Source organism: Danio rerio, chromosome 1 (genome assembly GCF_052040795.2).
Source record: "Danio rerio strain M-AB ecotype USA chromosome 1, GRCz13ab, whole genome shotgun sequence".
Classification (NCBI taxonomy): Eukaryota; Metazoa; Chordata; class Actinopteri; order Cypriniformes; family Danionidae; genus Danio; species Danio rerio.
In genome coordinates, this window is record NC_141021.1 from 53,323,232 (window position 1) to 53,344,351 (window position 21,120).

The 21,120-nt window shown below is 37.3% G+C and overlaps 3 protein-coding genes across 12 annotated transcripts in view; 1 reads left to right on the plus strand and 2 right to left on the minus strand.

Annotated features, from left to right (window-relative positions):
* The window catches only part of zgc:154142, a 43,246-nt gene extending 39,258 nt beyond the window's left edge, over nt 1–3,988 (minus strand). Inside the window, exons 1-2 of the mRNA NM_001099240.1 lie at nt 3,808–3,988; nt 1,672–1,808 (exon numbers count right to left, since the gene is read on the minus strand). Coding sequence (NP_001092710.1) covers nt 1,672–1,808; nt 3,808–3,934 — 264 coding nt within the window. The 5' untranslated portion in view covers nt 3,935–3,988. The remainder of the gene's footprint in view (nt 1–1,671; nt 1,809–3,807) is intronic.
* The window catches only part of otx2a (orthodenticle homeobox 2a), a 238,850-nt gene that overhangs the window by 141,027 nt on the left and 76,703 nt on the right, over nt 1–21,120 (plus strand). For all 7 annotated transcript variants that reach the window (XM_087235153.1, XM_087235155.1, XM_087235158.1 and 4 more), the window contains one exon: nt 13,824–13,862. The gene's annotated coding sequence lies outside the window, so the exon portion shown is untranslated. The remainder of the gene's footprint in view (nt 1–13,823; nt 13,863–21,120) is intronic.
* Nucleotides 14,094–21,120, minus strand: part of gprin3b (GPRIN family member 3b) — a 72,015-nt gene continuing 64,988 nt past the window's right edge. For all 4 annotated transcript variants that reach the window (XM_087237761.1, XM_087237760.1, XM_087237759.1 and 1 more), the window contains one exon: nt 14,094–16,806. In XM_087237761.1, the coding sequence (XP_087093887.1) occupies nt 14,950–16,710 (1,761 nt within the window). In that variant the 5' untranslated portion in view covers nt 16,711–16,806 and the 3' untranslated portion in view covers nt 14,094–14,949. The remainder of the gene's footprint in view (nt 16,807–21,120) is intronic.

The window sequence follows — 21,120 nt, forward strand, 5'->3', positions numbered from 1 at the left end:
ATTTTTGAAAAAACATTTTAAGGTCAATATTATTAGCCCCTTTAAGCTATTTATTTTTTCAATAGTCTACAGAACAAACCATCGTTATACAATAACTTGCCTTAGTTAACCTCATTAACCTAGTTCAGCTTTTATATATCACTTTAAGCTGTATAGAAGTGTCTTGAAAAATGTCTAGTCAAATATTATTTACTGTCATCATGGCAAAGATAAAATAAATCAGTTATTAGAAAGGAGTTATTAAAACTATTATGATTAGAAATGTGCTGAATAAATCATCTCTCCATTAAACAGAAATTGGGGGGGAAAATAAACGGGTGGCTAATAATTCAGACTTCAACTGTATATATAGTGTTTTGAAAAATTATGTCAAATAAATGTGCTGTAAGATAAAATTTATATTTACATTTCCTGGTTATTCAGTTGATTAAAATGTGTTGTATGATGGGTTGGTTAACATTAAGCCTTATATAAATTGCAATTTAAAAATGTATATTATTTAAATATTTACTGTTATTTTAGGAAAATAAAATGAATAATATATGGATTTTTTATATCGTTCAATTATTATTTTTCATTTTTTAACATTTATTTATGTATTTATTTGCCTTTTTTATCGTAATTTTATTAAGCCAAAAAGTTCTCAAAATTAACTTGGCAAGTTAGGGTAATTAGTCAAGTTATTGTATAATGATGGTTTGTTCTGTAGACTATCGAGAAAATATATAGCTTAAAAGGGCTAATAATTTTGTCCCTATAATGGCGTTAAAAAAATTAAAAACTGCTTTTATTCTAGCCGAAATAAAACAAATAAGACTTTCTCCAGAGGAAAAAATATTATCAGACATACTGTGAAAATTTCCTTGCTCTTAAACATCATTTGGGAAATATTTAAAAAAGAAAAAAAAATCAAAGAGGGGCTATTCAACTGTGTGTGTGTGTGTGTGTGTGTGTGTGTGTGTGTGTGTGTGTGTGTGTGTGTGTGTGTGTGTGTGTGTGTGTGTGTGTGTGCGCGTGCGTGCGTCTGTCTGTGTGTGTGTGTGTGTGTGTGTGTGTGTGTGTGTGTGCATATAATTTATTTTATTAATTTAGCAAAAATAAAAATTCTTTCAGAGTAATTCTATATCTCTATACTTTTTAAAATGTTCTATTATTACTTTTCATAATTTAGACTTTTTTTTAGTTCTACTATAAATGTTTTAGGGTTTTTTTTAATGGATGCTTTATTTTATTTAGATTTTGAGTCGAAGTTTACTTGAGTGTAAATAGCATTTGGAGAATGTTATCAAAATGAATACTTATACAGAGTAATGCCAAGAAATAAAAGAATAGAAAACCCACAATATTTACCAAAATAACACTCCATTCAACTAAATCCTTAGCTAAAGACTTTCCACTGGAAAAACAATGACATCATGGAACAAGGATTCTATTACGGTCACTATTAGAATGTTTACTGAACGTTTCCAGAATGTTAGCCAAAGCTCTGAGCACATTCCCTGGTGATCTTTGTCAACAGCAACATTTTAAACCAAAATATGACGTTGTTTTGAAGACTCTGTTTTTAGATCCTCAAATGAAGGGCCAGAAAGCAGTGTACAGTAGGTCATTCTCACAGTGTGCTAATGAGCAGCTAGCAGCTAATGAGCTGAGCTGAGTGTCACCCGCTACCTTATTGGCTTCCACTGTGATGTGCCAGGCGCAGCTCATGCCATTGTTGTAGCTGTTGGGGTGATTCCCACTGGAAAACTCCCCGGAGGAGGCGGTGAGCTCCTGCAGACCCTTGCATCCCCCCTCCGTCTGCTCATCTGTGGACAGACACAGCAGCAGCGATACACTTTGACATGGCCTGTGTAAACCGATTGATTATTTTCCCTCAGGTGAAGCTGTGTTCATGGATTCAGCCTCGCCGAACATAATGCAGGTTTAGCCTGCGGACTGATCATGTTAGTGTATATATTAGTAGCTGTATCATGACATATACTGAAGCAAATCACAGTCCACAATACCTTCATGTTGTCCCAACACAAATCCATTAAGTTAACTTCATCGTTTTTACAAATTTAAGTGGATTTGAATATAAAGTAATTAAGATGTGCCCAGAGAAACCTCAACAATTGTGTTGATTTGTTTTTTTACCCTGTTCATCTGCTTTTGCTTACTTGGAGAAATGCTTGAGGTGTTATTTTACTCCTGTGAATTGTTTGCATTATTGTGCCGATATCCTGGAAGTAGAAAGTGATTACTGGAGCTATTTTCGAGAGTGTTGCACAGTTTTACTTCCTAATTTACATTTATATAGTGCTTTCTGGAGAGGAGGATGCTGAATTGCATTGCACAGGTTTCACAATCACGTTGTTCCCGTTGGTCTGATTCAACCAAATGTTTAGTCGTTTGTCATAAACTCTGAGAGATCAAATTCCCCAGGTTTTCTTGACATGTGAGTTTCAGTAGTTATGAACAGATCATTTAAATCAGTGAATCACTGGAGACTCGCTCTGAAATCAATTAAATCAGTGAGTTTTTAATGGTGAGTCACTCTGAACAGATCATTTGAATCAATGAGTTTTAAATGGAGATTCACTCTTAATGAATCATTTTAATTAGCGAGGTTGTAACTGGAGGTTCACTCTAAAATCATTTGAACCAGCGAGGTTTTACTTGAACATTCACTCTGAAATAACTTGAATCAGTGAGGTTTTAACTGGAGATTCACTCTGAAATCATTTGAATCAGTGAGGTTTTAACTGGAAATTCACTCTGAAATCATTTGAATCAGTGAGGTTTTAACTGGAGATTCACTCTGAAATCATTTGAATCAGTGAGGTTTTAACTGGAGATTCACTCTGAAATTATTTGAACCAGCAAGGTTGTAACTGGAGGTTCACTCTGAAATCATTTAAACCAGTAAGGTTTTTAATGGAGATTCACTCTTAATGAATCATTTGAATTAAACTAGATTATAACTGAAGATTCCCTCTGAAATCATTTGAACCAGCGAGGTTTTAACTGGAGACTTTCTCTAAATCATTTGAATCAGTGAGGCTTTAACTGGAGACTTCCTCTAAATCATTTGAATCAGTGAGGTTTTAACTGGAGACTTCCTCTAAATCATTTGAAATAGTAAGATTTTTAATGGAGATTCACTCTTAATGAATCATTTGAATCAGTGAGTTTTAACTGGAGATTCACTCCGAATGGATTATTTAAATCAGTAACTCATTTGCTGGAGTATCACTCAAAATTATTTAAATTGGTGAGTTTTTAACCAGAGATTCACTCTGAATGCATCATTTGAATTAGTGAATTATTCACTGCAGACACAATCTAAATTAATTTGAATTTATGAGATTTTAACTGGAGATTCACTGAATTCTGAATGGATCATTTGAATCAATGAATAATTTACTAGAGATTGACTCTGAATGGATGATTTGAATCAGTAAATAATTTACTGGAGACTCAGTTTGAAATCATTTATTCTTTGAATTTTAACTGAAGTTTCACGCTGAACGGATCATTTGAATCAGTCAATCATTTACTGCAGACTCACTCTGAATGAATCATTTGACTTAGTGAATCATTTACTGCAGGTGCACTATGAACGGATCATTTGAATCATTTAGTTGTTAACTCATTCACAGATCTAGTCAGTCTAGTCTAATTCACAAATTAAATACTCGCAACTTGTACAATACAGTAAAGGTTCCCTAAAACAATAATATTCTGATAAAGTACTGATACTTCAAATATTCTTAAACACAGTAGTGGATTAAGAAATACAGCTCTGAAGTAGCAGAAACTCACCTTTTGTACTTGAGTTGTTCCTTTCAAGGACAAAGACCACAACTAGTCCAACACAGACTGCAGCCAGGGCCACAAACAGGAAGATCAGACTCTTCTCTAGTCCCGTCAGACCTTTCTTGGACTTCATCTGTGCTGATGGTTGATGTCCAGTGCACAGACCGTGTGATTTGTGTCCTCAGATGGAGATGACGGAGCAGCGTTCCCCTCACTGACGCTCTAATATTTATAATGTTGCACTGACCTTTGTGGAGATGTACTTTAGTCTCAGATGGGCTGGCTGAAAAGGCACTTTCTGCCAGTGTCTTCTTGACACTTTTTGCTGTATGTGCAACAGATCAGATTGTACCTTTAGGAACTCATGCTGGTTTTATCTTGGAGGGCTTATCGGTGAAGGGAAAGCTGTGATTACAGTCTCAAATGATTAACTAGAGAAATATCTTACATTGCAAAAAAATAATTTCTCTCTAAGAGGTTTAATCTTGTTTGTAGTCCAAATATCCCAAACGTCTTAAATTTCTGAAATGTACCCCTATATACATTTCTGTAGAGTGCCAAAAAGGTGTGGCGGCTGTGTACGCTTTTTAAGATCTGAAATTTCTCTTGAGTGGCATTTGCACCTGCTGTTTTCGTAAAAATCCACTAGAGGCCGCTGTCTACTGACCTATCGACTGACCGACCCTCCTCCTTCACAAAACCCAACCAATAGGGTTTTCAAAAGCACAAATTGTCCTGCCCGTCTTCTTCCACATTGTCCGGTTTCCCCCACAGTCCAAACACATGGTCTAAAGGTAAATTGTGTAAACAAAGTTGTCCATAGTGTATGAGTGCGTTTGAATGAGTGTGTATGGGTGTTTCCCAGTACTGGGTTGTGGCTGAAAGGGCATTTGCTGTGTAAAACGTATGCCGGAATGGTTGTCGGTTTATTCCACTGTGGTGACCCCTGATAAATAAGAGACTAAGCTGAAGGAAAATGAATGAATGTTTTTGCCCATAGAACTCGACTCAATTGCTTCCGATGTGTTTTAGTCTGGAACTTATTGGTACCTTCCTTAAAAATGTGACATGTAGGAAAGCAAGTGCGAATTGAATTTGAGCTAAAGATATCCCTTTTGACCTTCATGTGTGGGAACACTGCTGCATACTAGTTCATACAAATACCTGGATCTATTGAGTCTAAAAATAAACACCCCGAGGGCCAGCAATTGACTGAACACTTTGTACCTGGGAAGAAGAAAAAAATAAAAGTCAACAGGGAAGAAAGAGAGCAGCTTGCAGTGCCGCACATACTGTCAAGGCCTGTTTTGCTCGGGCATTGAATGGGGCTGAATGAAAGAGGGTCTTTATATAGAGAAGGAGCCCGTATACAGTTGATGTCAGAATGAATAGCCCTCCTGAATTATTAGCCCTATGTTTATTTTTTTCTGTTTAATGGAAATGTGTCTTTCAGCACATTTTAATCATAATAGTTATAATATCTCATCTCTAATAACTGATTTATTTTATCTTTGCCGTGATGGCAGAAAATAATATTTGACTAGATTTTTTTCAAGACACTTCTATACAGCTTAAAGTGACATTTAAAGGCTTAACTAGGTTAATTAGGCAGGTATTTAGGCAAGTTATTGTTTAATTATGGTTTGTTCTGTAGGCAATCCGATAATATATATTGCTTAAGAAGGCTAATAATTTAAACCCTAAAATGATTTTTTTAAAAATAAAAACTGCTTTTATTCTAGCCAAAATAAAACCAATAAGACTTTCTCCAGAAGAAAAAATATTAGAGGAAATACTGTGAAAATTTCCTTGCTCTGTTAAACATTATTTGTGAAATATTTGAAAATTAAATTCACAGGAGGGCTAATCATTTTGACTTCAACTGTATGTGCTCCGCTCTGTTGGAGCCTTTGGAAATCAGCGGCACTTTCTGGAAAAAACTGCAGAGAGTTGTGCACAGAGTGGCACTTCATTATCTCATAAAGATAACGAGGAACTGTGTGTGGCTCATTTGGAGATTGGATTATTATGTTATCTTCATGTCGTAGAAGAGATTTGATCCTTCTAAGTGTATTTTTGATTAATACTTCAGCTTTTTTACTCATGCATTGTGAGTGTACCTTGTATGTGAAATATATACAGTATTTAACATGAGATATCTTAAAATCACCATCACAACGAACTATTCTCATGACTGACATTTACTAGAAATGATTTAGTATCGGTATTATCAGTGTCATCACTTTTCCTTAAAATATCTTACCCTCCTTATCCATCTCTAATGAAGATGCATTTAATGATGTGGGGGTATCACTTACCGGCCACTTTATTAGGTACACCTGTCCAACTGCTTGTTAAGGCAAATTTCTAATCAGCCAATCACATGGCAGCAACTCGTCAGGATGGGGAAGAAAGGGGATTTAAGTGACTTTCAACATGGCATAGTTGTTGGTTCCAGACGGGCTGGTCTGAGTATTTCAGAAACTGCTGATTTACTGAGATTTTCAAGCACAACCATCTCTAGGGTTTACAGAGAATGGTCTGAAAAAAAGAAAATATCCAGTGAGGCAGTTCTGTGGGCGCAAATGCCTTGTTGATGTCAGAGTTGATGTTGACTGGTCGAGCTGAAAAAAAGGCAACAGTAACTCAAATAATCACTCGTTACAACTGAGGTCTGCAGAAGAGCATCTCTGAACACAAAACACATCCAACCTTGAGGCAGATGGGCTACAGCAGCAGAAGACCACACCGGGTGCCACTCCAGTCAGCTAAGAACATCAAACTGAGGCTACAATTTGGACAGGCTCACCAAAATTGGACAATAGAAGATTGGAAAAACGCTGCCTGGTCTGATGAGTCTCGATTTCTGCTGCAACATTCGGATGGTAGGGTCAGAATTTGGCATCAACAACATGAAAGCATGGATCCATCCTGCCTTGTATCAACGGTTTAGGTTGGTGGTGGTGGTGTAATGGTGTGGGGGATATTTTCTTGGCACACTTTGGGCCCATTAGTACCAATTGAGCTTCTTGTCAACGCCCCAGCATGAGCATTGTTGCTGACCATGTCCATCCCTTTATGACCACAGTGTACCCATCTTCTGATGGCTACTTCCAGCAGGATAATGCTCCATGTCATAAAGCTCGAATCATCTCAGACTGGTTTCTTGAACATGACAATGAGTTCACTGTACTCAATGGCCTCCACAGTCACCAGAACTCAATCCATTAGAGCACATTTGGAATGTGATGGAACAGAAGATTCACATCATGGGTGTGTAGCCAACAAATCTGCAGCAACTGCCTAATGCTATCATGTCAATATGGAGCAAAATCTCTGAGGAATATTTCCAGTATCTTGTTGAATCCATGCCACGAAGGATTAAGGCAGTTCTGAAGGCAAAGGGGGGTCCAACCCGGTGCTAGTAAGGTGTACCTAATAAAGTGGCTGGTGAGTGTATATTATAAAAGATGCTTACTATGTTTACCGATCAAATGATGAAAAATTAATATATATATATATATATATATATATATATATATATATATATATATATATATATATATATATATATAATTATTTTTTAGGGTTTTTTCACTTTTATGTGAAAAGGATCTCAACCTGGGAATCAAACTCAGGTCATTGTGAGCACCATGGTGCTATATGTGGCACACTAAACCACTAGGCTATTGGTGCCGACACGAAAGTAAATTTTAACACATATTTAAAAAAAAAAAAAGTTCAAATGTGATATATTTCTTGTCCACCCAGCCTGATCTCACGAGGAAACATAACTATTTTATGTTTTGCTAGTTTAATGGCTAATCATAACATATTTGTAATTTCAATGGTTGAAAAAAATAAATGGCCCTTGTCCTCATATGTTGTTATCTTATATGCTATTTGTATATTTTTAATATAAGTGAAATACTAATTTGAACTTGTATGTAATTTGCATATAATGCCGTATATCAGGTTTCTATGTGAGACACCTCAGAGTCAGAATTGAACAACTGATTCATTTTGGAATAGACTCCCAGCTCTAATTAACATACAATATCTATAAATAATTATCAGTTTACATGAACTATTTCAGGCGGCTTACATTAACACTTATGCTTGTAGCAGAATCTTTTATGCAAAGCCATTAGTTGAGGAGCACAGAGAGTTTGCATTAGTGCGCAATGCCAGGTTCAATTCAGTTTCAATTCACTGAAAATCGAGGCCTCAAGATTGGGATAAAAATAGTAAAGCGAGAGCTCATGCTATTGGAACAGGATCTCCTGCTGTCCAGGCATGTGTGGGCCACAGTGTCCAGCTACTGGCACATGATCTGGACTGTCACTGTTTTCTAGGAGGCGAAGCTGTGAGTGAAAAGCGCCATATTGTCAGGATTTAATTAAGACGAGAGGCGAGTGAAGGGCAGGCGGCGTCTCAGTGTGAGATCAGCAGTGTGGAGAGAGGAGATGATGGTCTGTCACCCTGCGGCTCTTTCTGCAGTTTTTATTTAACGCTTATTACGAGTCGATGAGGAGGAGACTGCAGATTTTACTGCAAATTGTGGATGTTAGGAAGCGACAGTGCTGTCAGCCCATAACCAGAATGACCATGATTCTGTTGCTCAGATGAAGAGTTCAAAAACACTGACAAGTCGAAAAGATTGATGACAGTCAAAATTACATTTAAACATCTGATGGATCTGTTTACACTTCTGAAATTATCTGTCTGTCCATCCGTCCGTCCGTCCGTCCGTCCGTCTGTCTGTCTGTCTGTCTGTCTATCTATCTATCTATCTATCTATCTATCTATCTATCTATCTATCTATCTATCTATCTATCTATCTATCTATCTATCTATCTATCTATCTGTCTATCTATATATCTACCTGTTCATCCGTCCGCCTATCTATCTATCTATCTATCTATCTATCTATCTATCTATCTATCTATCTATCTATCTATCTATCTATCTATCTATCTATCTATCTATCTATCTATCTATCTATCTATCTATCTGTCTATCTATCTGTCTATCTACATATCTACCTGTTCATCCGTCCGCCTATCTATCTATCTATCTATCTATCTATCTATCTATCTATCTATCTATCTATCTATCTATCTATCTATCTATCTATCTATCTATCTATCTATCTATCTATCTATCTATCTATCTATCTATCTATCTATCTATCTATCTATCTATCTATCTATCTGTCTATCTATCTGTCTGTCTGTCTGTCTGTCCATCCATCCGCCTATCTATCCATCCGCCTATCTATCTATCTATCTATCTATCTATCTATCTATCTATCTATCTATCTATCTATCTATCTATCTATCTATCTATCTATCTATCTATCTATCTATCTATCTATCTATCTGTCTATCTATCTATCTATCTATCTATCTATCTATCTATCTATCTATCTATCTATCTACCTGTTCATCCGTCCGCCTATCTATCTATCTATCTATCTATCTATCTATCTATCTATCTATCTATCTATCTATCTATCTATCTATCTATCTATCTATCTATCTATCTATCTATCTATCTATCTATCTATCTATCTATCTATCTGTCTGTCTATCTATCTATCTATCTATCTATCTATCTATCTATCTATCTATCTATCTATCTATCTACCTGTTCATCCGTCCGCCTATCTATCTATCTATCTATCTATCTATCTATCTATCTATCTATCTATCTATCTATCTATCTATCTATCTATCTATCTATCTATCTATCTATCTATCTATCTATCTATCTATCTATCTATCTATCTGTCTTATCTATCTGTCTATCTATATATCTACCTGTTCATCCGTCCGCCTATCTATCTATCTATCTGTCTGTCTGTCTGTCTGTCTGTCTGTCTGTCCGTCCGTCCGTCCGTCCGTAGGTCTATCTATCTATCTATCTATCTACCTGTCTGTCTGTCTACCTACATGTCTGCCTGTTTGTCTCAAATTCAATTGAATTGAACATAAATTAAGTTGTCCAAAAAAGCCCTCAAGAATTTTATCGATTCGGTTCATTTTAAATTAATAGTTTCAACAAACAGCAAAACTATGTTCTGAGTGTAGATAATAGAGTAAAACAGCTCAAAAACCAAACCTAGTGCCTTGACTCAAATGGCAGTGCATTAAAAACATACAATACAGACCAAACCAGAGCCAAGTACAGTATACCAGAAGGACAAAGAGACTGAAACAAGGTGTATGTGTGTGTCTGTATTGCACAAACATATGTAGGGCAAATATTCCACCGGGAGCTCCGCCATGAGAGGAAGCACTGGAGCTCTTCCAATTATTTAATGCAGCAGCAGCAGGTAAACAAAGGAGAGCTGTGATAGAGACGGCAGCTGATGCAAAACTGATCAGACAAACCGCGGAGAGAGGCTGTGATGTAATCTCCTGCCGCTCCTGGCCCATAGAGAGCTTTATACACACTCCTGCAGGAGAATAGACTGCGATACGTACTGTCAATGCATGAGAACTTGCTGGCTTTGCAGGAAGGAGAGCTGCAGAATTCCCTGCAGTGAATGAGAATTGTGTTACAGTATGGTCTGGGTCTGCAGTGTAAAAAGGGTTTCTTGCTGATGTAACATGCAAATTGATGAGAATATGATGGTTTTCGGTGGATTGAGGGATGTAGGATGTATTTTTTTACTTGAATGAAACTATTTTTTAAATTGAAACATTTGCACTTCAAAACAATTATTATTTAATTAGATTTTCATTAGATTTGTCCTGTTTCCAGTATATATATATATGTAACGATTCATAAAGCAAGTAGCATTTCCTTGACAGACATTTTTTAAATGTAAAAGGGGGGAGGGGGGTCAATGTTAAGTACATTTTTCTATAAAACAAGCTAAATGATCTGTCAGTGTGGTATGCAAGTAAACTTGTTTTTAAATTATTTTGTTTGCTTTAAATGGCACCGATTTTACCTCTTTTGCAAGATGTAAGATGAGTCTTTTGTATCTCCAGAATGTGTGTGTAAAGTTTCAGCTCAAAACCTTCATCAGATTATTTATTATACCTTTCAGAACGTTGGAATCTTCTGCTCTGTACACAATGTAGCTGGTTTTGTTGCCTGTGCCTTTAAATGCAAATGAGCTAGTTCTCCCCGCCCCCGTTCTTACCGTGCCTGTCAAAGTGTGCATCAATCTCCAGCTGCATCAGATAAACAGCACAGTGACAGACATGAAAGAAGCAGATCTTATGTAATGTTTGTGAGAAATACTACAGTAAGAACTTTCCCAATGATTATTTGATGTATTTGTTGTGGAGTTGATTCAAGCCTTTCTGCAATGATGAGTCATACACAATGTCGTTACAAAGTTCAGGCACATACATACACACAGTGCACGTTTAACTTTACACTGTTTTTGCACAGCAAATGTGACAGAATACACGTTAATATCCACTGCTGTATGGATATCTGTTATGTTAATGTACAAAACAAATTTGATTTAACGTGTACAAACTGGGATTGAAGCGTCTTTTAGAATTGTACTGACATGCGGCTGTGGTGATTAAGTAAAGATGGTAAAATCACTGTAATTCATTACAAACATGCACTGTTTTAAAAACGTATCAAACTTGTGAAACGCATTCTTGATCATGAGGATTGATGATCACAGAGAGCTGAACAGATCTTTTAATCCCAGTTGCTTTGCCCACATCCTGTCTTGTTGATATAATTATACCAGTTACTACAGAGACATGCTAATACACGGCTGTCCATCAATTTGGTGGGTGGGGAAACCGCACTCCTACAGCCTCAAAATGGGAGGGATTTGGATAATATTTTAACGTCAGGAAATATATATATAAAAAAACTTTTCGTCTTAAATCACTCCAATATGACTGTGGACACACTATACCTACACTCAGATCTGTCCAAACAGCTTACAAAAAATTATTTTCATCATAGGTGCCCTTTAAAAAGATTTTTTTTTTTTTTCAAGAAAAGGGTTCTTGCTTTAAGAATTTTTAGATATCTTGACTAGAAACAAGACAAAAACTCCTAGTAAGAAAAATAAGAACGTTGTTTTGTTTTTGTTCTTACAACAAGCAAAATTATCTGCCAAGAGGGTCAGTAAAATAATCTTATTTCAAATCGAAAACAATTATTTCTTTTCAATTATTATCAAAACGATTATTTTGTTAAACCCTTTTACAAAACCAAACCATTTTTTCACCAGAAATCTAGAAAACGCCTTTTGATTTAAGATTTTTTAAAAATATTTGAACTAAAAAAAAAAAAAAAAACATTTTTTTTGTTTGTTCTTAAAACAAGCAAAAAAATATAAATAAAATCTGACAATAAGTTATGATAATCTTAATTCAAACCAAAAACAATTATTTATTATCAATTATTATCAGACTGACTATTCTATTAAACCCATTTACAAAACTAAAAAAAAAAAGTTTTTACTAGAAATCTAATAAATGTCTAGATCCTGATTTAAGATTATATATATATACAAGAAACAAGACAAGCCATAAAAAAATATTTTTTTTGTTTTTGTTTTCCCAAAAAAAAACAAGTAAAACACAAGCAAAAGTCGTTTTGTTTTTGTTCCTAAAACAAGCACAATAACCTGTCAGTGGGGTGAATAAAAAAAAATTATATTTCAAACCAAAAACCAGATTATTTTATTAAACTCATAGACAAAAACCAAATCATTTTTAACTAGAAATCTAGAAAATATATAGAAAATGCTTCTTGAATTTTAGATATTTGGACAAGAAATAAGATAAAACAATATAAAAGAAAATATTTTTGTTGTTGTTTTCAGAAAAAAATTATAAAAAAAATTTAAGCTGCAAGCAGCGATGAAAGGGACCTCGCACCTGGGCTCACAGCCTCCCAGTGGCAATAGGATGACAGTGGACAATAATAATTTAAGCCGATATATATGGATAAAAAAGAAACTGAGAAAATCACAGATTTATGCCAAACTTCCTTCTGTCAGCAGGTGGCGCTATAGCTGTGACTCTACAATGGTATTTAGATGTCTTCAGCAGACACATCTCACCCAATCTGTGTATTTTCAGGCAGATCAGACATTGTGTGGCTTAGTTATGAGTACTTTCTGTTCCATGGTGATACACTGAATTTTGTCAGTCCACCACGGACACACCCTTTGGCGAAATCTCTAGATCTTTACATTTTTACATTACAAATGCCTTTGGATTAGGCTGACAAAACTTGGATTCAATCTGATTAAATTTCTAGAAGGAGTTTGTTACAATGTAAAACATGTTATTTCCTGTTGCCAGTATAACCCCACTGGTCCTACACCACCCAACCCGCTCCAAGCTGATATCCAACAGGCAACCATCCGCATGGGAGTCGATTGCTCTACCAAGGAGGCTAAAGACCATGGCCTCTAGTGCCTGTCGCTAGAGCACGTTTAGAGGTCAGAGGAGCGAGGTTTACCTGAACAGCAATTACTAGCTGGTTACACCAGCAGGTGCCACTATAACTGTATATTGGCATTTAAATGTGGTCAGGCTTCCTATCAAACGTGTGGATTTTGAGGCAGATCAGACAATGCACTCTGAGTTATAACAGCTTCCTGTTTCATGGCAAAACATCATAGTTTGTGAGGCTGCCACGGACACACCCTTCGACAATCTTCACAATTTAACCTCGCCAAGGTCTTTAGATTACAATACCCCATTTTGGTGTTGATCGAATAAAATCCCTAGGAGGAGATCGTTAAAGTACAACGCCTGGAAATCCAATAAAATATGACCATTTCCCACTGAAACATAGATATCAAGAGACCAAAGTATTGCAGATGCCTTTTGTTTTGATTTAATCCTATATACAACCACATAGCATCCATACAGCAGGGCACTAATAAACTCCAGTAGGGTGGCAGCGAGTTTATTTTTGAAATCCAAAGGGAATCTATTAGCACTCTTAAAGATTGTGCGAATAATGGAGAAGGCTGTGCATTTCTTTATATTTAATATTTGTTTTGTTTTAAACAGGGCTGACAGAAGCAGCTGGACACCCAGAGCAGAATCATGGTTAGTATTTTAATGCCTTATTGATTTAATTGGTTTTGATGAAGATTTGCAAATGACATGCACATGAGATGTAAACCGTGTACAGAAATCTCCCAAATACTGCCTGATGTATCTTTAATTGTGTCATTATTTCAGCATAAATGTGAGTGATTTTGATTAAAACATTATGCTGATCTTGATGAAATGTTTGGCAACCGCTGATTGCTGCAAGCACAGTCACAGATAAATGCATTTGTTTTTCCTCATTTTTAATATAAAATCATAGTAACAACACTGTTGGATTCTTGAACAGAAATAGGCTCAGTTTACACCAAATACGGCAACAAGCATTGTGAGGCTCTTTTTTTCTTAATTAAATAAAAATAAATTTAAATAGTCACAATTAATTAGGGTTACGAATCAAATGATGCAAATCATATATTTACCAAACATATCCTACGAAAGTTTAAAAAGATATATTAAACTAAGCAATGTCAGTAAAAAGGGTTATATGCATACATCTGCTCGTCAGTGCCAACATATTCTCAGGAGAGTTCGTAAGTATTTAACGTTTTAGCTAATTCAAACAATCTTGTTCATGAATAAATACTTTGTTGTTTGTTCATGTTAGTAAACACATTAACAATGCATCCCATATTGGAAAGTATGACCAAAAAAAAAATGAATGTGATCGTACGAATTAGCCAAAACGACAAATTGTTGCGCTTTCCCCATGAGATCGACACAGTGCATAATCTTGGGTAGTTAAAAGACTGCCATTCTGAACTAATAAACATGCAGATTACTACATTTTATCGTTACCGTTATTATATTTAATTATATTTATTGCCGTTGCACTCTAAACATCGTTATAGCTTTACTATCACCATAAATAATTTCAATCTTCTTCTAAAAATATTTTCCTCAAGACGTGACTGATCTCCACACGACACTCATCAAATCACTTTTAGATTCTACATTCGACAAACTCTTCAAACAAACAAAGCAAACAAAAAAAAAACTGAGCAAAATCTCCCCACATGCTTTGCACAGTCTTACGGAAGATCATCTTTAAACGACAAACAAACGTTTTTTTTTTTTGTTTGTTTCATTCCTGCACCGACGGTCTTGCACAACAGTTGGGTCGGCGAACGTTTTGAAACATGGACCTGAAGTTAACGTTAACCTGCCGCCTCTTACTGTTCTTGCCAGGAGGCGAAGACAAGGATTTTCTGAAAGTCGTCTGGGCGATTATCTTCTTCTCGTGCTCCTTGATTTTGCACTGAAGATGACTTTGAATGGCAAAACCCAACGACTCTGGATCTACCGATGCTCCGTAGACCTCCCACGTCATTCCTTGCTCATCCCACACAACATCATGCACACTTTTCTTCGATTGCTTGGCGTTTTCCTCCTCATCCTGGTCGTCTTTTTCAGGCATTAACTTTTTCGCTCCAAGCTTTTTTTTACTTTGCGGTGTGGAGCTTGATGTCGGAGGAGTGGCTGTGGTGATATCCATTGGAAGCTTTGCAGAAACACCTTCGGATTTAGATGTTGGAGTCTTAGTTGGCTTCTGTTGCAGATCCTGATCTGTTTTGTTGGATACCTTCACTGCATTTTGTGGAGCTGTCGTTGAAGCTGCTTGGCTCTGAAGGTGACAGGTAGTCTCGTTTGATTGCTTGCTTTGGCTGCAGGTCTCGATATTAATCTGATACACTGGTTGAAGCTGCGAAAGTCCTCTTTGGCCGTTCTGTAAAGGCTCTTTAGGCTTGGCCCCAAGCTTGGACTCTTTCTGAAGGTCGGCGTCTACGTGCACCATCACAGTCCCTGACTGTGAAGGCTTCGAAACAACAGATGGTGTGCTGCAATGAATCTCTGATGTGGTTTTCACCTCAACCACCACCGAAATACTGTCAGTCTCCTCAGGCAGCGGGCCAACCGCTCTCTGTTGGACTTGCTGAGAGAGAAGACTCGGGCTGGTGGCTGTAGATTGACTGCAGACCGTAACCACAGCCTGCACCTCAGCATCATGCCGTTGGTTGCCAAAATCAACAGCTGAAGTCATGGTTGATGCTTCACGGTAGAGTTTGCAATGGACCTCGGGAGCAGCTCCTTGCGTTTGGACTTCCTCGTCAATCGCTTCAGTGCAAACTGAATGACTTGTATTGGTTGATGCCACCGGGAGTCCAGAAGCGGTTCCTGGTGGTTTAAAGTCCTTGCAATCATTGCTACATGTGTCCTCTTTAGCAGTTGTGGATTGGTTCTTCAAAGGTTGCTGAATACTTACTAATGTTTCTGCTGATGATGGAGTGTTGCTGGTGGATGCTGTGGTGGTTATGCTGGTGGTACAACTCATATCTTTTGATTCAGATAAATGCGACTTGATTTTGTCACTGGGAGATGAATTCTTCTGAAGGGAAGGTGTTTCATTGTGCATTGTCTCTTTGCTTGCCCTTTTTTCCTCAACTACTGGTGCTTTTGTTGTGCTGTTGCCGTTTTTCTCCTTGTTGATGTTATGTGAATTCAGATTTGTATCACAATCTGTCACAATCTGTCCTGATGTCTTTATGTTCGTGTGGCTGTTTTGAGGTCGCCTGTGATCTTCGCTGTCATGACATGACATGTTTTTGTCTTCAAGGACAGCCCCTTCGAGGAGAGCAGTGTGGGAATCTTTGACGGAGGACTTGAGGTGCATATTATCCTGATCTGCTTTCGTTTTTTGGCCAGAGGAGCAATCCTGATTTAAGGTTAACTTTGGCTCAATGTCCCAGTTAGCATTTAACTCTTTATTTCCCAGAACGTCTATACTGGCGAGCTGCGGCAACATCTGAACTGTGACGGTCCTTTTGGGGTTTGGTACATTTTCCATGTTGAACGACTTGTGTGTGAAAATCCCAATTTAAAATATTCCAAACTGAATCGGTTTTGCTTCTCAAAGCCTGATATTGTCCCCTTCAAGGCTCCCCTAGAGCAGAGAGATAAAAATAATTTTAGATACACAAGAGGAGATGTACCCGCTGCTGTGTTTGTATGACCGTTATGAATAAACTTTGAGGGAATCAGCCTCAACATCTATCTGCAAAGCATAAGGGAACACAATAACCAGAAGCAAAATATAATAAGGGGGGAAATTGTTTCAGTGATGCCCTGTAAACATTTGGGGTTATTTATAACTGTAGAGAGCAGCTCAATAGGACATCCCAATAATATGAAACAAAAGTACAGCTAATCCATCATAAGCAATTACTCATAGCAGTGTCATCCTTTACTTCTTCAGCCAAGCATTATATCAATAGAAACCTTTTTTTGTGTGATATCAGTAAAGCACAAGCTTATATATTATTAAGATAAAAGAGCAGAAAACAAAAAAGCATTCAACTATAAAATACAATAAAACATATACAGTAAATATAATTAAATAATTAAGAGAACAGATTAGCATCTGGAGGTTATATATTGCAAATAATTAATTCTCTTTTGTTCATGTCGTCTACAGTTTAAGTCTAATATATTTTTTGATTGCAGTCGTTTAAAGTATAGTAATAACATGATCTAAATGTGTTTATATGTATTTTTAGATTCTGGGTAAGGCATAAAACTATATAATGTTCACCTAATTAAATTTTGTCAGGCCGACATCTCCCATAATTCTGATAAGTAGCCCAAACTGTCTGTCAGCAAATGTAGGTTTGTACATCTGCGCACACGTTCACGCAGATGTGCTGTTTGCGTGTGCACACGAGAGAGTGACATCGGTAAAAACAAATGCTGAATCAAAACTTTGTAAAATCCTGAATCAATATTGGAGTTAGTTTTGGTCACTGGAGGAAGGACAACAACGTGGCTGTAGTATTTCTGTTAAACAGGAAATGTTCTGTTTTAAAACTTTTTTAGTCATGCAAAGCTGATGTAGATTGTGCTGTGATGAATAGATTAAATGCACAGAAGTGTTGTTCAGTTTTTTCGGGCTGAAATAGCATGCAAGAATGGCTTAGTAATAAGTGTAATTCCTGCACGCCGCTAGCCCACCACTAAGCATACAGTAGTCGCTTTAGGACAAAGCGTGTGAGAGAGTGAGACCAGCGATACTTGCATGCATGAAATAACACATTTATTACAAGTTTTGCTGCTACACAGCTGAAAACGTGCTACATAAAATACAGTTTTTCATTGGGAAGTGTAGTATCATATATTACTAGGGATGTAACGGTATTGTAAATACCGTCATACCGCAATATAAATTTTTTTCGATATTACCGTAGTCGCATGACTCGGTAAAACTATAGGTCTTCTGAGAAAATTTGCTCAGGCGAATGAAGCGAACGGGAGGTACCGGAAACTACAATTCCCATCAGCCCAGGCTTGGCTATAATCCCTTGCGGTCTGTTGTCGCTACAGATCCAGTAATGCGGAAATGGAGTGTGCTGCTAGAAGCGGGGATCAAAAAGAGCTGGAAAACCCTAAAGCGGGTGTTGTCGCCGCGCGCGTACTGAATAGTGGTGTTGTCGCGCGAGTTCTTATAAGCTGTGTTGTCGCGCGCGTACTGAATAGCGGTGTTGTCGCGCAAGTTCTTATCAGCTGTGTTGTCGCGCGCGTACTGTAAAGTGGGGACGGAGGGTGTGTCGCGTCGCGGGGCACTTTTGATCATTTTGGAAGGGAACTTTCTATCCAAGACTAAAAAGGGCATGTGCACTGCACAGGTTGAGCACTGTGTGTGCACGTGCCTGCAAGTTGGGGAATAGGACTAATAACAGTCATGGGGACTGCAGAAACACAGCACACTGTTCAGATTGATGCAGACATGAGATCTCTATCTCACTCATGGTTTGTCCTCTCAAGTGGGGGAAAGACAATGGACAACATTACCCACTGCTGTCAACCTGGGCCAAGTCATATCTCTTTTGTCTCAGAAACCTCAGTCCCAAATGAGAGGGTTTTTTTCTGTTGTAGGGGACATTGTAAATGCCCAGAGATACCAGCTTTTACCAGATTATATTTATATGATAATTTTCCTTTAAACCCATCTCTATCTAAGTGAGTGAGTGATTAAATGTTGAATGTGATGAGTTTTTAACACTACTAAATTGAAACTTTATTTTTTTACATGGTTTAATAATTTTTTGTTATTAAAATTGAAGTTCCTGTTTCAAAGCTTACAGATAGATGACTAATTTGTATGTCATTGACACTTTTGGCACTTTTTTGGAGTATTTTCATAAGTTTTGTTTTTTCCTGTAAATGATTCAATAAATACCGTACCGTGACATTCATACCGAGGTATTACCGTACCGTGAAATTCTGATACCGTTACATCCCTATATATTACTATACATTTTTCTAACTGCCGAATGACATGATCCAATAGGCTGCCATCTTTAAGGTGCACGTTCATGATTTCAGGAGGCGTGGCTTTGGGCGGTAGTGGAGGGATTGTGTTTCAAACATATTATGCTAACGGTAAGCATTTTGGCAGATCACCTACTGCACCTTTAATGCATAATTATAAGAAAAATGGTTTGTCGTTGTCTAATGTTTACACCAAAAACCTGCTATCTAATATTCAATATAAAGGCCAATATGTATTTAAAAAAAAGGTGTTTATTGATTATAGATCTGCTATGCATACTACTTATTACCTCTGATAATCAACCTAGTCGATATGGATATTCGTAATCTTCACTTATCAAAATATCAGCAGATTAATCCATCGGTCAGCCATATCGGTTTATAAGCAGTCCATAAGCAATAAACACTGAAGTCAACACATCACATTATACTCAGACAGTATACTTTGAAGTATTGATTAATAGGCATAATAAACGGTGATAATTAGCGGTATGTTTAATGATCATTTGACACTTAGATATAATGGCGCTAGTCTATTTGCATTCATTCCACCGTGCTCTGTATCATTTTCTACTCTGAAGAGCTGGAGTGCAATTATTCTGCGTTTGACCTTAGCAACTCAAATAGCCCCGAGGAGCCTCAAAAATGGAAATCTGACAGTCAAACACAAACCGCAGCTGATTCAGGGTAAAGATCAGCCTCAGCAACACAGAGCAATGCTAGTTTTACCAATGAAGCCTTAAAGTAAGCGCCTACAACACAGACACATTCAAGGTTTAAGAGTATTCTAAGCACACAGAAGTTGATATTCATTCATTCATTTTCCTTTACCTTAGTCTCCATTTCAGTGATCGCCACAGCGGAATGAACCACCAACTATTCCAGCACATGTTTTATGCAGCTGATGCCCTTCCAGCCACAACCCAGTACTGGGGAACACCCATACACACTCATTTACACTCACACTCGGGCCAATTTTACATACCCAATTCACCTATAGTGCTTGTGTTTGGACTGTGTGGGAAACTGGAACACCCGGAGAAAACCCACGCCAACACGAGAGAACATGCAAACTCCACACAGAAATGCTAACTGGTCCACCCGGGACTTGTACCAGCAGCCTTCTTACTGTGAGGCAACAGTGCTACCCACTAAGCCACCTCAATATTACAGTATATTACAATACTGAACACGCATAATATTGTTATCATGGGTACTTTAAAATACTTTGAATATTTATTTCTTATTTACATTTTTAAGAGTACTGCCAGTGCCATTCATAACATCAAATGATTGTTTTTATTTTCAACCATCTGAAAATCTGCTTTTATAGGCTTATTGTTCGTTAACGCTGTACAATAAAGCTCTATTTAGCATAAGTTAATTTAATAAAACTCATGCAAACAACAAAAGCAATTATTAATATAAGGTGATGTTCATTTCTTAGTTAATGCTTAATAACTCACTAAAATGGAGTTAATATTAGTTTCAACTGGCAGCTAGCTCTCTGCAACTGTCACATGGTCGCCCACTAAAGCTAAGCAGGGCTGAGCTTGGTCTGTACCTGGATGGGAGACCACATGGGAAAGCTAGGTTGCTGCTGGAAGTGGTGTTAGTGAGACCAGCAGGGGGCGTTCAACCTGCGGTCTATGTGGGTCCTAACGCCCCAGTACATTGATGGAGACGGCTCAGTGAGCGGTGTCTTGCGGATGAGATGTTAAATCGAGGTCCTGACTCTCTGTGGTTGTTAAAAATCCCAGGATGTCCTTCGAAAAAGAGTAGGGTTGTTTAACCCCGGCATTCTGTTCAAATAGCCTCGGTCCATCAAGGTCTCCTAACCATCTTCATAACATCACTGGCTTTATAACTCTGTCTCCTCTCCACCAATCATCTAGTGTCTGGTCTGGTGCAATATGGCTGCAGTCGTGTCATC